The 13,003-nt window shown below is 43.4% G+C and overlaps 1 protein-coding gene across 7 annotated transcripts in view; it reads right to left on the bottom strand.

The window, feature by feature from the left end:
• Positions 1-346: 346 nt before the first annotated feature.
• The window catches only part of ampd2a (adenosine monophosphate deaminase 2a), a 24,899-nt gene continuing 12,242 nt past the window's right edge, over positions 347-13,003 (bottom strand). For 3 of the 7 annotated variants that reach the window (XM_008319882.3, XM_025059841.1, XM_025059842.1), the window contains 17 exons: positions 12,024-12,154; positions 11,197-11,327; positions 10,708-10,776; positions 9,735-9,846; positions 9,412-9,598; positions 9,136-9,277; positions 8,932-9,021; positions 8,689-8,818; positions 8,218-8,412; positions 7,989-8,120; positions 7,714-7,877; positions 7,069-7,195; positions 6,740-6,903; positions 6,525-6,645; positions 6,236-6,409; positions 6,040-6,150; positions 5,401-5,776 (listed from right to left, as the gene is read on the bottom strand). In XM_008319882.3, the coding sequence (XP_008318104.1) occupies positions 5,534-5,776; positions 6,040-6,150; positions 6,236-6,409; positions 6,525-6,645; positions 6,740-6,903; positions 7,069-7,195; positions 7,714-7,877; positions 7,989-8,120; positions 8,218-8,412; positions 8,689-8,818; positions 8,932-9,021; positions 9,136-9,277; positions 9,412-9,598; positions 9,735-9,846; positions 10,708-10,776; positions 11,197-11,327; positions 12,024-12,154 (2,423 nt within the window). In that variant the 3' untranslated portion in view covers positions 5,401-5,533. Of the gene's footprint in view, positions 3,256-3,518; positions 3,630-3,754; positions 3,929-4,043; positions 4,165-4,258; positions 4,423-4,513; positions 4,641-5,156; positions 5,321-5,400; positions 5,777-6,039; positions 6,151-6,235; positions 6,410-6,524; positions 6,646-6,739; positions 6,904-7,068; positions 7,196-7,713; positions 7,878-7,988; positions 8,121-8,217; positions 8,413-8,688; positions 8,819-8,931; positions 9,022-9,135; positions 9,278-9,411; positions 9,599-9,734; positions 9,847-10,707; positions 10,777-11,196; positions 11,328-12,023; positions 12,155-13,003 lie in introns of those variants that run through there. The other 4 variants (XM_017036610.2, XM_008319914.3, XM_017036611.2 and 1 more) reach the window with 4 other exon arrangements.

Raw genomic sequence — 13,003 nt, 5'->3', positions numbered from 1 at the left:
GAATTATGAGTAAAGACAGAAAGACGTGTCAAATGAATTCAACAAAATAAAAAAAAAAACTGTCAACACAGCCTGGAGAAGAAAATACGTTCACACACATTTATCCACACTGTGAGTGGAATCAAAACCAAGTCCATAAACTGTGAATATAAAATCTCTCATCTCTGTCACTTTAAAAAAATACACTTATATACAACACTCCAGTGCATCGCTCTGACGCCGCCGCTCCCCGCTCCGAGGCCGCCGCTCCGAGGCCTCTCTTCTACCAAAGCAAACACGCGTGCGTTCAACGACATCAGAGTTGTTTTATTTAAATGGTTTCAAATTCAAATAAAGCTAATATTTCTTTTTTTTTTTTAATAGTTTTTTCGTTCCCCAGCCTTAGCATCGTGGAGGCTTCACAGTCTTTGACGGGAGTTTGGACGAAATCCAGTGAGAAGGTGGAGTCATGTGACGATTTTACAGTACACAGAGGTGTGTGTGTGTGCGTGTGTGCACTTCCAGAAAAGTTGGTATATTTTCTAAAAATGCACTGAAACTTCAGTAATCTTAATGAACAATATTATATTATTTATTACCAGATTTATTCTAATCTCTAAACAAATGAATCATTTTAAACCTCCAACAGAAACGCCAGGACCGACGGTTACCACCTGCACCCGTGTGAAGTCACGCTCATTCAGCAGCTGGTTCCACCTCTCGACTCAACTTTCATATTTTTTAAAACATTATTTTATAAAATGTATTGCATTGTTTTTAGTAAATGAACCAACTTTACTACAAAAGAACTTTGTAGAAAATAAATGCTACATGAACCATGCCACTGTCCCATCCATGTCCCAGCATGCTTTGCACTCTTCGGCATGGTAAGGAATCCTGAATTTTAATTTATTTGCTCTCTTTATAGAAAACAAAAAACAAAAAACAAAAAACACCCAACACGACACAGGCTCCTGAGTCTGGTCAGCAGCTTTAACCTTTAACCTCCTGCTGCTACAAATGACAGCTGCCCGTCGGCTCGTTCACCTCCTTCATCATCATCATCATCATCATCATCATCATCATCATCATCATGCCAACATGCAACAGAGTTTGACTTAAACACTATTTACACTAAGCGAGCGGCCGGACGGGGCCGGGCTTTGAGTTTCATTTCTACAGCTTTAAGGCCAAACGTACTGAAAATAAAATTCATAAAAAAAACGCTGCGTGACAAAAAGCCGACATTAACGTATGTAAACAGCTCGGAGGAGGGTTGGCAAACAGTGGGCAGAGCTAAAAAAAAAAAAAAAAAAAGGCACTGTGGACCAGGTGGTGCACATTAACCAGATATAAACAAGGTAAACTCCACAACGTTCAGATCCCTTAAAGGGACAGGACATGAAAAATGTCTTGGCTACAAACGATAAAGGTCACCCTTCATCTGTTCATGTGTAAAAAAAAAAAAAAAAAAACATTATTAAAAAATGGTTCATCTCTATTTTTCTCACAGAAATATGAAAACAAAAAGGCAGCTTCATCACAGAAAGGTGGCGCTGCAGCAGTGCTGGCCGGTTCGATGAGGTCGGTTCATGGAATGTTTACAGCTGATGGCCCCCAGTTCAGTTCCACTTCACTACGGACTCAGGACAAAAACGTTTAGACTAGAGAAGTCCGATGTTAACTTTTTGCCGATGTTGTCCAAATATTTTACGAAATTAATTAATCCGTTTGGGTTCAAGACAGAGGATTCACTTCATGACCATTTCCAGGTCAAACCCAGACATTATAATATCTGGAATTCATTATTGGAGGAAAAAAATGATCACGATTCTCACCGATATATTGTCATTATGCTAATATCGGACCTCCCTAGTTTATACGCCTGGCGCCCCCTAGGAAAATGTCATTGTACTGAAGTACTTCTCAATACTTTGAAACATGATCTGTGGTTTACTTTGATGGTTTTATTGACCATTACATTTTTTTTGTTTACTGTAGATCAGGAAACTGAAGCTGAAACTCTGTTTAACGACGTTAGCTTCTCAAATAACATGTTAGTTTTCTCTGTAAAAAAAAAAAAATTTCTTCGAAAAGAATTACATTTTCCTGGATGTGTGTATTCATCCGTTTGCTCATGAGCACTACAGCAGTGAGGCTGAGGCTTCTGTGTTTCCAGTTTGACTGAGAGACGACGTTGACACACGATGATTGTAGTTCTTAGAAACTGAAAACATTTGACAGTTGTCTGTGTTTTCAACGGATTCAGCAGCAGTGACTGACAGGAGTCACGTGAGTGTGTGTGTGTGTGTGTGTGTGAGACGACGTAAACACCAGGGATGTGACGATGCACACAATACGATATGATTTGCAACTTTTTGTCACATTGCCATTTTTTTTTTGACAAAATGAGCTCCAGATAAATTCTGACCAAATCAAACGATCCTTTATTTGTAAAAACTGAAATGGTTCCGTGGACCTGGGACTGGAAAGAGTTCCTTTCTTTACAGGAACACTGTAAACAGCGGGTCATAACCAACGTTTTTAGGCGCACACCGCCACCTACTGTACTAGAGTGTGTAGTGTCATGGTCTGACCAGTGACTTTTTGAGATTTTTTTTTCAACCGATGCGAATTGTCACGCTGTATTGTAATCGATTTGCGATGCATCGTTACATCTCTGGTAAACACTGACCTCTAATGGTGAACTGTGGTACTGTATGTCTTATCCAGAAAAAAACAAAAACAAAGCAGCACTGGTCGTTTCCTGGTAAACACCTTCTCATACTGACAAAAACTAAACAAATATATATTTAGTGCAAAGGAAAAACATTAGTGAGAGAGTGAGAGAGTGAGTGAGTGAGCGAGTGAGTGAGCGAGTGAGTGCAGACAGCACTGGATCCTTGGCTTCTCTTATGGTGATGTGATGAACAGTACATATAAACTCTCTCTCTCTCTCTCTCTCTCTCTCTCACACACACACACACACACACACCGTCACTCCAGCGTCCCACCGTCCGGACCACAGGGCGTTCAGCGCCCCCCAGGCAGCGGGCCCATGGACAGGGCGTCCTCCTCCTCGTTGATCGTGTCCAGCTCATCGGTGCGAACGGCGTGCGTGATCAGGTGGAGCTCATCGATGAGCGTCTCGCTGCGGTAGGCGACGCGGATGTCGGGGACGTTGGTGCGACTGATGTCGTTGCTCTCGGGACCATCTTTGACATAACAGGGGCCGAGCCAATAACCTTTGACCTGGAAACAGTGTGAAGAAGATGACTGGGTGTAGGAGTAAAAAAAAAAAAAAAAGAAAACTTCAATTTTAATTCATTTCTTTTTATGTTTGACTTTTGAGTAAACATGTTTTTGTGACACTTCTGGGTTGAAACAGTTCTGACATAAAAATCTCTAAACAATTAACATCCTGCATTATTATAGAATAACAAAGTACTAGTATTTTATAATGTTTCATAATGATGTCATTTGACCTTTTGACCTTCCTTCAACAATTTGAATTTTTTTAAAGAATTTATTTATTTTACCTTGTGTGAAAATCCACTCATGAGGACACTGTTTCGTGCCAACTCACACATGTCACAGGAGCTCAGTTTCCACACCTGAGTGGCAATGCTGTACTCCTCCATCAGGGGCTCCTGTGAGTACACACACGCCCCATGATTTTTTAATTTTGTTTTTTTTTAACCAATCAGGCTCTGACGATGATTTTGTTTTTTTTTTTAAACCAATCAGGCTCTGACGATCCAGGAGCCAAACTGACCTTAGTGAAGTGGAACTGAAGAGGGTCATCAGTGGACAGAGACACTATCAGACCTCTGGACAGATACTCCGGCAGGGGGTTACGGTGGTAACTGAGGAACAGGCTGTTGTTACTCAGCGGAGACATGGCGATGCCAATTTGGGCCAAGTAGTACAGATACTGCAGTACTGGAGCCTGGAGGGAGGAGGGGAAAAAAATAAATAAAAAAAAGCTCAGCCCAGGAGCGACCAACAGGTGAAGGTTAGGGTGAAAACTCCCCACTGGTTATATTTTAGAGCTGAACTCTGACCTTTCTGAGCAGCAGTCCGTGAGAGATGTTCTCCGACAGGATGAAACCTGACACCAGGTGGTGGATTGGCCCCGCCTCCCCGCAGTGAGGTCGCAGGACGAAGGTATGAAAACCTCGTCGTCTTTTTTTTTCATTTCAACAGAGAAAAACAGTTTTAAAATCTGGTTTTAAACACAGGCCGACTGAACAGCAGGTTTCTCAACTGGTGGCTCTACCTTCTCAGGTGGTTCAGCACAGTCATGTTGGCGTAGGTGTAGTACAGGTAGTAGGAGTAGGGGGGGTTGTTCTCCTCTGTCCAGTCGGCCGGCAGCGGACTGTCCAGGTTGAAGATGTGTTGCTCAGGTTTGGACTCGTCGTCCACGCTGTCGAAGCCCACCACCTGTTGGAGCCAGCGGGGAAGAAAAAAGAAGACCATAAGAGAGTTAAACGTCACGACCGTGTGTGGATCGATGGTGTGAAGAGACACCGACGTGTTCTAAGAAGAGGTGGAGCTCGGGGTGACTGCGGGGGTCGATGGTGACTTCAAACAGAGGCAGGAAGATGTTCTCCAACATCTCCTGGAAGTTGGCCAGCTGCTTCTTGGTGTGGTACACGTCACTGTGGACGGAGGGAGGGGGAAGACAAAACATGGACATCTGTTATTATTAAAGTCTGAATATTTTTTTATTTTATATTTCCATGAGTACTCCTCAATACTGTGTACAGCTACCAGGTCTTAATAAAGTTACCACGGACAGAGTTATTGTTTTAATAGGTTGGAATGATTACTTCCTGTAGCCAGGATGATGTCACTTCCACTGCTGGAAAAACATTTTTTGTTTTGCGCTTAAAACGACCTCCTGTACGTCACGATCGTCCGCCTGTAATAAAACTGTGGGCGGACTGGGACGACTCTCGTGTCGGTTTGTTTTTTTTTTTTTTTCTACTTTTGACTTCTCCCAGAGATCGCCCTGATCTCTACAGGATGTGAGTCCAACTCAGACCACAGTGACGACACCAAGGAGGAAAATGTTTACAGACATGTTTTTTCTGCTTCGCTCTGACAGAAAACGACTTCAAATCAAAAGTATAAAAAGACTTCATTCTTCCATTCCCAGGAGAGATGAAACTTACAACAGTCGAGGCACCTGGATGAGCCAGCGCACATTGTTGGAGTAGACCCGGTGATGGACGGCCCACTGGGCCAGCTTGTCCCATTCGTCTCTGCACCGACCGTAGATGGACAGACGTAGCTCGGAGTTCTGGTACTTGCTCTCCTCCAGGTCAAACATCACCTCCTGGAAACACGCACCAAGATGAGAAGAGGATTCATCCAAATATCTGGACTGATTACATAAAGGAGACAAGTTTATGGATCCTTGGCTTCTCTTATGGTGATGTGATGAACAGTACATATAAACTCTCCCTCTCTCTCCCTCTCTCTCTCTCTCACACACACACACACACACACACCGTCACTCCAGCGTCCCACCGTCCGGACCACAGGGCGTTCAGCGCCCCCCAGGCAGCGGGCCCATGGACAGGGCGTCCTCCTCCTCGTTGATCGTGTCCAGCTCATCGGTGCGAACGGCGTGCGTGATCAGGTGGAGCTCATCGATGAGCGTCTCGCTGCGGTAGGCGACGCGGATGTCGGGGACGTTGGTGCGACTGATGTCGTTGCTCTCGGGACCATCTTTGACATAACAGGGGCCGAGCCAATAACCTTTGACCTGGAAACAGTGTGAAGAAGATGACTGGGTGTAGGAGTAAAAAAAAAAAAAAAAGAAAACTTCAATTTTAATTCATTTCTTTTTATGTTTGACTTTTGAGTAAACATGTTTTTGTGACACTTCTGGGTTGAAACAGTTCTGACATAAAAATCTCTAAACAATTAACATCCTGCATTATTATAGAATAACAAAGTACTAGTATTTTATAATGTTTCATAATGATGTCATTTGACCTTTTGACCTTCCTTCAACAATTTGAATTTTTTTAAAGAATTTATTTATTTTACCTTGTGTGAAAATCCACTCATGAGGACACTGTTTCGTGCCAACTCACACATGTCACAGGAGCTCAGTTTCCACACCTGAGTGGCAATGCTGTACTCCTCCATCAGGGGCTCCTGTGAGTACACACACGCCCCATGATTTTTTAATTTTGTTTTTTTTTAACCAATCAGGCTCTGACGATCCAGGAGCCAAACTGACCTTAGTGAAGTGGAACTGAAGAGGGTCATCAGTGGACAGAGACACTATCAGACCTCTGGACAGATACTCCGGCAGGGGGTTACGGTGGTAACTGAGGAACAGGCTGTTGTTACTCAGCGGAGACATGGCGATGCCAATTTGGGCCAAGTAGTACAGATACTGCAGTACTGGAGCCTGGAGGGAGGAGGGGAAAAAAATAAATAAAAAAAAGCTCAGCCCAGGAGCGACCAACAGGTGAAGGTTAGGGTGAAAACTCCCCACTGGTTATATTTTAGAGCTGAACTCTGACCTTTCTGAGCAGCAGTCCGTGAGAGATGTTCTCCGACAGGATGAAACCTGACACCAGGTGGTGGATTGGCCCCGCCTCCCCGCAGTGAGGTCGCAGGACGAAGGTATGAAAACCTCGTCGTCTTTTTTTTTCATTTCAACAGAGAAAAACAGTCTTAAAATCTGGTTTTAAACACAGGCCGACTGAACAGCAGGTTTCTCAACTGGTGGCTCTACCTTCTCAGGTGGTTCAGCACAGTCATGTTGGCGTAGGTGTAGTACAGGTAGTAGGAGTAGGGGGGGTTGTTCTCCTCTGTCCAGTCGGCCGGCAGCGGACTGTCCAGGTTGAAGATGTGTTGCTCAGGTTTGGACTCGTCGTCCACGCTGTCGAAGCCCACCACCTGTTGGAGCCAGCGGGGGAAAAAAAAAGAAAAAAAAAATCACCTTCACCATAAGAGAGTCAACCGTCACGACCGTGTGTGGATCGATGGTGAAGAAAAAAGAAGACCATAAGAGAGTTAAACGTCACGACCGTGTGTGGATCGATGGTGTGAAGAGACACCGACGTGTTCTAAGAAGAGGTGGAGCTCGGGGTGACTGCGGGGGTCGATGGTGACTTCAAACAGAGGCAGGAAGATGTTCTCCAACATCTCCTGGAAGTTGGCCAGCTGCTTCTTGGTGTGGTACACGTCACTGTGGACGGAGGGAGGGGGAAGACAAAACATGGACATCTGTTATTATTAAAGTCTGAATATTTTTTTATTTTATATTTCCATGAGTACTCCTCAATACTGTGTACAGCTACCAGGTCTTAATAAAGTTACCACGGACAGAGTTATTGTTTTAATAGGTTGGAATGATTACTTCCTGTAGCCAGGATGATGTCACTTCCACTGCTGGAAATTTTTTTTTTGTTTTGCACTTAAAACGACCTCCTGTACGTCACGATCGTCCGCCTGTAATAAAACTGTGGTCGGACTGGGACGACTCTCGTGTCGGCTTGTTTTTTTTTTTTTTTTTCTACTTTTGACTTCTCCCAGAGATCGCCCTGATCTCTACAGGATGTGAGTCCAACTCAAACCACAGTGACGACACCAAGGAGGAAAATGTTTACAGACATGTTTTTTCTGCTTCGCTCTGACAGAAAACGACTTCAAATCAAAAGTATAAAAAGACTTCATTCTTCCATTCCCAGGAGAGATGAAACTTACAACAGTCGAGGCACCTGGATGAGCCAGCGCACATTGTTGGAGTAGACCCGGTGATGGACGGCCCACTGGGCCAGCTTGTCCCATTCGTCTCTGCACCGACCGTAGATGGACAGACGTAGCTCAGAGTTCTGGTACTTGCTCTCCTCCAGGTCAAACATCACCTCCTGGAAACACGCACCAAGATGAGAAGAGGATTCATCCAAATGATCTGGACTGATTACATAAAGGAGACAAGTTTATATATATATATATATATTTTTTTTTTTACTCCACACCTTGACTATATGTGCAAAGTATTTTCCGTTAATGCAGTTGTCGGTCTTGATGAAAATCTCTCTGAGAATGGATTCTCCGATTGGGTTGTATTTGGAGTTGAACTTGTCAAAGCGGTGGAACGTGTTGCGGTCCTGAAGAGAAGGAGGAACAGGTTGGGATCTACAAACATTTTATTCCAGTTGCATATTCCTCAAACAAAATTAGTTTATAATTTTTTTTTTTTCTCACCGCATGCATGTCCAGGGTGTCGACGCTCAGGTCGTACGCCGTCAGGTTCATGGTCTCAAAGACCTCTTTGAGGGTCTGACCTCGACCGTTCTCGATGTGGACGATCTCCTCCGGGTACTTCTTCATGGCTCTCTTGATGAACCTCAGCAGGTGCTTCTGGTTCATGCAGGATGATGCATGTATATGTGTGTCCACCTGGGGGCAATAGAGAGCAGTTGGTCAGCGCTCAAGTTAGTAAATCTAAGTGGTGAATAAAATGTTCAAAAATGTCCCGTGGCGTTTAGATTTCTCTTTTAATTTGTTTTATCACAAAATGTCCCCAGTGTGATGACTTAGGCAACATCTAGTGGTGATTTGAGTGTATGACAGGTATCCATCCCTTTATTAACAAATACAGTTTTTATTTTATGTCTTCTTCCCGGCGAAGACTCCAAAACATGACTGAACTAAAAGAAAACATGCCAACTTTACCTTCCGTATGTTGTAGAAGTCTCTGTGAGGAACCTTCTTCTGAGCTGCCAGCTCCTTCATCTCATTCAGGAGAATGTGCATCTGGAACTTGGAGCTCAGGTACTGGAGACGGCGGTAGCAGAAAGACTTCCTGTGGCACGGATGGAAAAAAAACAAAAAAAAAAACAGAGAGTGTTTCTGTCAGAAGTCATGTCAGAGCGGCAGTCGACCGCGGACGTTGAATGGCGTCAGATGAAAACTCACACTGGTCCGTTGATGATCAAAGACATCATCACATTCATGTCGGCGATGTATTCCTTCAGATCTGGATACGGCAGGTCCACCTCCGCACTTCTGTAAAGAGGCAGCTTCAAAGGTGTAACGGCAGACTGGAAACTTGATTTATTTATTTATTATTTTGTTGATGATTGACAGCCCTACATACGACAAATACAGATAAATACGCACTTGTCCATGTTGTCTTTGTTGACATAGACGTGGACAACTCCGTCCACCATCTTGCACCCGTATCCTGAGTCCGTGGGCATGCTCTGTGGGTCCATGTTGTCGTAGGGATGTGTCTCTGAAACAGGCGGGTGAAAAGGAGCATCTGGGAGGGGTGGGGTCAGGGGTCAGGGGTGGGGGGGGCACAGAGGGGCAGTTTTAATAAAGAGCTTTAAACAAACCTTCTTCATATTAAACCTGCTGAGTCATCAGTGACAAACAGCAGCTCTGCCGACGCACCAGCATCTACGGGGGTGTCCTGGTGGTCGTCGTAGACGCCCAGGTCCATGTTCCTCATCCCCAGCTCCTGTAAGGCCTGGGCCGTGGTCTTACAGAAGTTCTGCATGGATCTGTTGATGTACTTCTCCCGGATGAACAGGGCCTTCACCACGCACTTGGCGGCGTCCAACAGGTCGGTGAACGGCACCTGCAGAAAATCAGTGCACTGCTGTGAGAGCCGCTGCAGCAGGAGTTGAGTTTTCTTTCTTCTTTTTTTTATGTCGATTGTCCGAGTTCAGGCGATAAAACAACGGAAGAAAAAAAAAAAGACTGAAGCTGCTCACCCCACACTTCTCCTCTCCAGATATGGACACCCGCTGATATTCCCGCTCCATGGGTATTTCTCTCTCCTTCATGGCCATGTCAACATCGTCCACCCCGCTGTCCTTCATTATCCTGAGAAATTTGGAACAATAATAAAAATAATGAAGAACGCCAACGGGAAGGATAAAACGTACAGACTGACATGCTGCCTGAGGATAAAGACTTTATATTTTATTTCAAAATGGTGACTCACCTTTGAAAATCTCTGTTCTTAAATTCTTTTTTTTTTTTCAAAGTCTCTGCTACGTTAAGAGATTTAGCAGAACTGACTAAAAGTCAATTGTAAACAGCACATTAAGTAAAAGTAGAAAAAACAAAATGTCACTTGAAGGAAGTACTTTTTTTTTTAAGGAAAAGTACCGCGTGTGTGGAAAAAAAAAGTTTTGAGTCATATTTAATGTCTGTAAAAACAGTATAACTACGGCCTTGTTTACACTGTTGAAGAGTGGTTAAAACACCACAGACCAGTGAGTCGTTGTTAACTCTCAATTGACCACAGCTGTGAACGTGAGTGGAAAGTTCCTGTCCCTGTGATGGACTGCTGAACTGTCTTGGATGCAGTGCCCTCATCCAGCCACAGGGGGGATCGGCTGCATCTCACCAATGACCATTGAAACAAGGATGAAGTGGTAGAGACTCGTTTTAGGTCAGTTAGTAGGAATCCAAAGAGAAATACTGACACCAACGTTTATCTCAAGTAACCAGCAGGGGGCGATGAAGTTCATTTCAACACAGGGAATATATACATACATATATATATAAGCTGTGCAGACACTGACACCGACATGAGCTGCATAGAGTCATGACACACAGTAAAACGTCAGGTAACGAAGCAAGCAGAGACGAAGTCAAAGTACATGAGGACAAATGAGAAACAGAAAGAAAAAAAAAGTCACTGCAGATATCAAACAAACTGAAGCAGCGCTCACTCACTCTAGGTCTGTCACACTGTCGATTTTCATGAAGTCCTGCTTGGCGCGCAGCAAGATCTCCGGTTCAAGCCTGGGGGTGATATGCAGTGGTGCAGTGTGGTGGGGGGGGCAGGAGGGGGCGTCAGAGGCAGTGAGAAGGAAAGTAAGCACATGAACAGAGACACCAAGAGAAGAGCACAACAAACAGAGTGGCTCCATTACAACATCAACAACATCAACCTCAGTTAGTGTTGGATCAAAAAGACAGGGACACGAATTGGCAAACACCATATCAGTTAGAAGCAGTGAGCCCTGTTTGCCTGCAGGGGGCGTGTCACAAACAGAGCTGAACCACCCAGAAGGAACCCACCTCCTATTAAACTTTGAAATGCTGACACCCAGTGGTTAGTTAGCAACACACCTGACATGTTGGAAGCTGATCGACGTGTGTGTGTGTCTGTGTGTGTGTGTGTGTGTAAAAACAGAGTTTATTTTTGTCCTTTTGTCTCACTTGATGTCCTGGCTGATTTGTCTCTCCAGCCGGTGTCGTCTCTCCTCCAGCTGTTCGATGGGACTGTCCTCCGGGAACTCGTACGGAGCGCTGCGCATCTCGCTCTCCGTCATGCTGCGAGTGAACAGCTCCTGGAGTCGACACAAGAGTCAACATTTTATAGTTTATATCCTAGTGGTCAGAAAAATCTTTTTTTTTTTAAGCAGAGAAACTGGGACTAACAAGACGAAAGACAAAAAATAAATTAAACACAATGGAATATTTTTTACTACTACAACAATAAATACCAACATTATTTGTTCAGTTAAGAGATAAACCCATGTTTGACAAACAGATTAAATTTTTATTTTAACTGGTAAAAAACTGCAGATCATGGAGTTTCCTACCAATGAAATTTAATACTTTAAGAACATTATTTACTTTCCCTTCTTTCCTACAGTCAGCTACACAGGAACGACATGTTGTCATGAAAAAACATGAAACAATTTTGGTAAAATGTGACAGTAAAAAAAAAAAAAAAAAAGAGGGGGTGAGTTCAGTTTCTTGACAAACTGTATCTGATTTTCTGATTTCTAAATTTCTAAATATGTGCATGTTGTGTTGAAAATGATGGAGATCCTGCTAAATGTACATTAGTATTTATAATTAATTCTATTCATTATTCAGAGATTTTGTTTTGCTAATTTACTGATAGGAGACAGAAAAAACAAAAAGTGACCAACGAACAACAACGTGAATGAGTGATAAATGACTGTAGTCACTGATGTGACGGCAGACTACGCCTGTGTTCGTTCGACCTCCTCGTCTCCACCAACAACCATCTGTACCTCCGCGATCTCTTTGAACTTCTCCTCCATGGATGCTCTCAGGTCCGGTGGATACTGCGTGAGAGAAACAGGTGTTCCTGGCAGGGAACGCTGGGGTTTGAGGGGCTTAGCTCCGGATACGGCACACGGATCTGTGAGAACACAGAGAGAGAGAGAGCGAGAGAGAGACAGTCAGATGTAAACAGTAGATATTCAACAGCTTCTGTCAACGACGGCGTCGTAGCTGCTCTCCAGTCAATGGCAGGTCATTAGACTGAGGCCTAAACAACGACACTCTGACTGGTAGAAACTGACTTGTACCAGTTAGAGTCTGATCCTTGACTGTAGAAAACACAGCAGGTTTTCTCTGCAGGTTTGGCCTAAATTTATATCCTGTAAAAAATAACACTTCAGTGGTGATGTTTGTTTGGTTTTTAAAAATCTATTTGGATTTTTCTTCTCTGTTACAAACCTGCAGTTGTGTTGACACACTTCAGCAGCGTTTCCCTGGTGTGTGGTTGTCTGCACCTCAGTTTGGTCCAAACAAAGTAAATACAGATTTAGCTCTAACCTCACCACACCACCGTTTTATAACCGCTTGGCCAAACACAACGTCACGTCTGTGGAAAGTAAGGTTGGAATGTCACAAAAAAAAAAAAAAAAATCCCATGTTAGATAACTTATCATTCAGAGAAGGTTTTCCACATCAGTCAACCAGCAGAGAAAACAAAGGTTGTTGTTTATGACTAGGTAGAAACAATGGTGGCTAAACGACAAAGAGTTGGAAATGAAAAATATTTTTATATTTTATTTTTTCATTGTTTTTTAACACAAGTTTGAATTTAAACCACCAGTGTTAAAGAACAATCAGCATGTTTCTCTCCCTCGCTACCTGCAGAGTGCGCTATATAAGCAACATATCCCATTAGTTAAATACTGTAGATGTAACTGTAGTCTATTTATATATACTGTATATATATATATATATATATATATATATA

Source organism: Cynoglossus semilaevis, chromosome 11, assembly GCF_000523025.1.
Source record: "Cynoglossus semilaevis isolate Cse_v1.0 chromosome 11, Cse_v1.0, whole genome shotgun sequence".
NCBI lineage: Eukaryota > Metazoa > Chordata > Actinopteri > Pleuronectiformes > Cynoglossidae > Cynoglossus > Cynoglossus semilaevis.
Note: the sequence above shows the minus strand (reverse complement) of the source record. Positions and strands in the feature narration are given on the sequence as shown.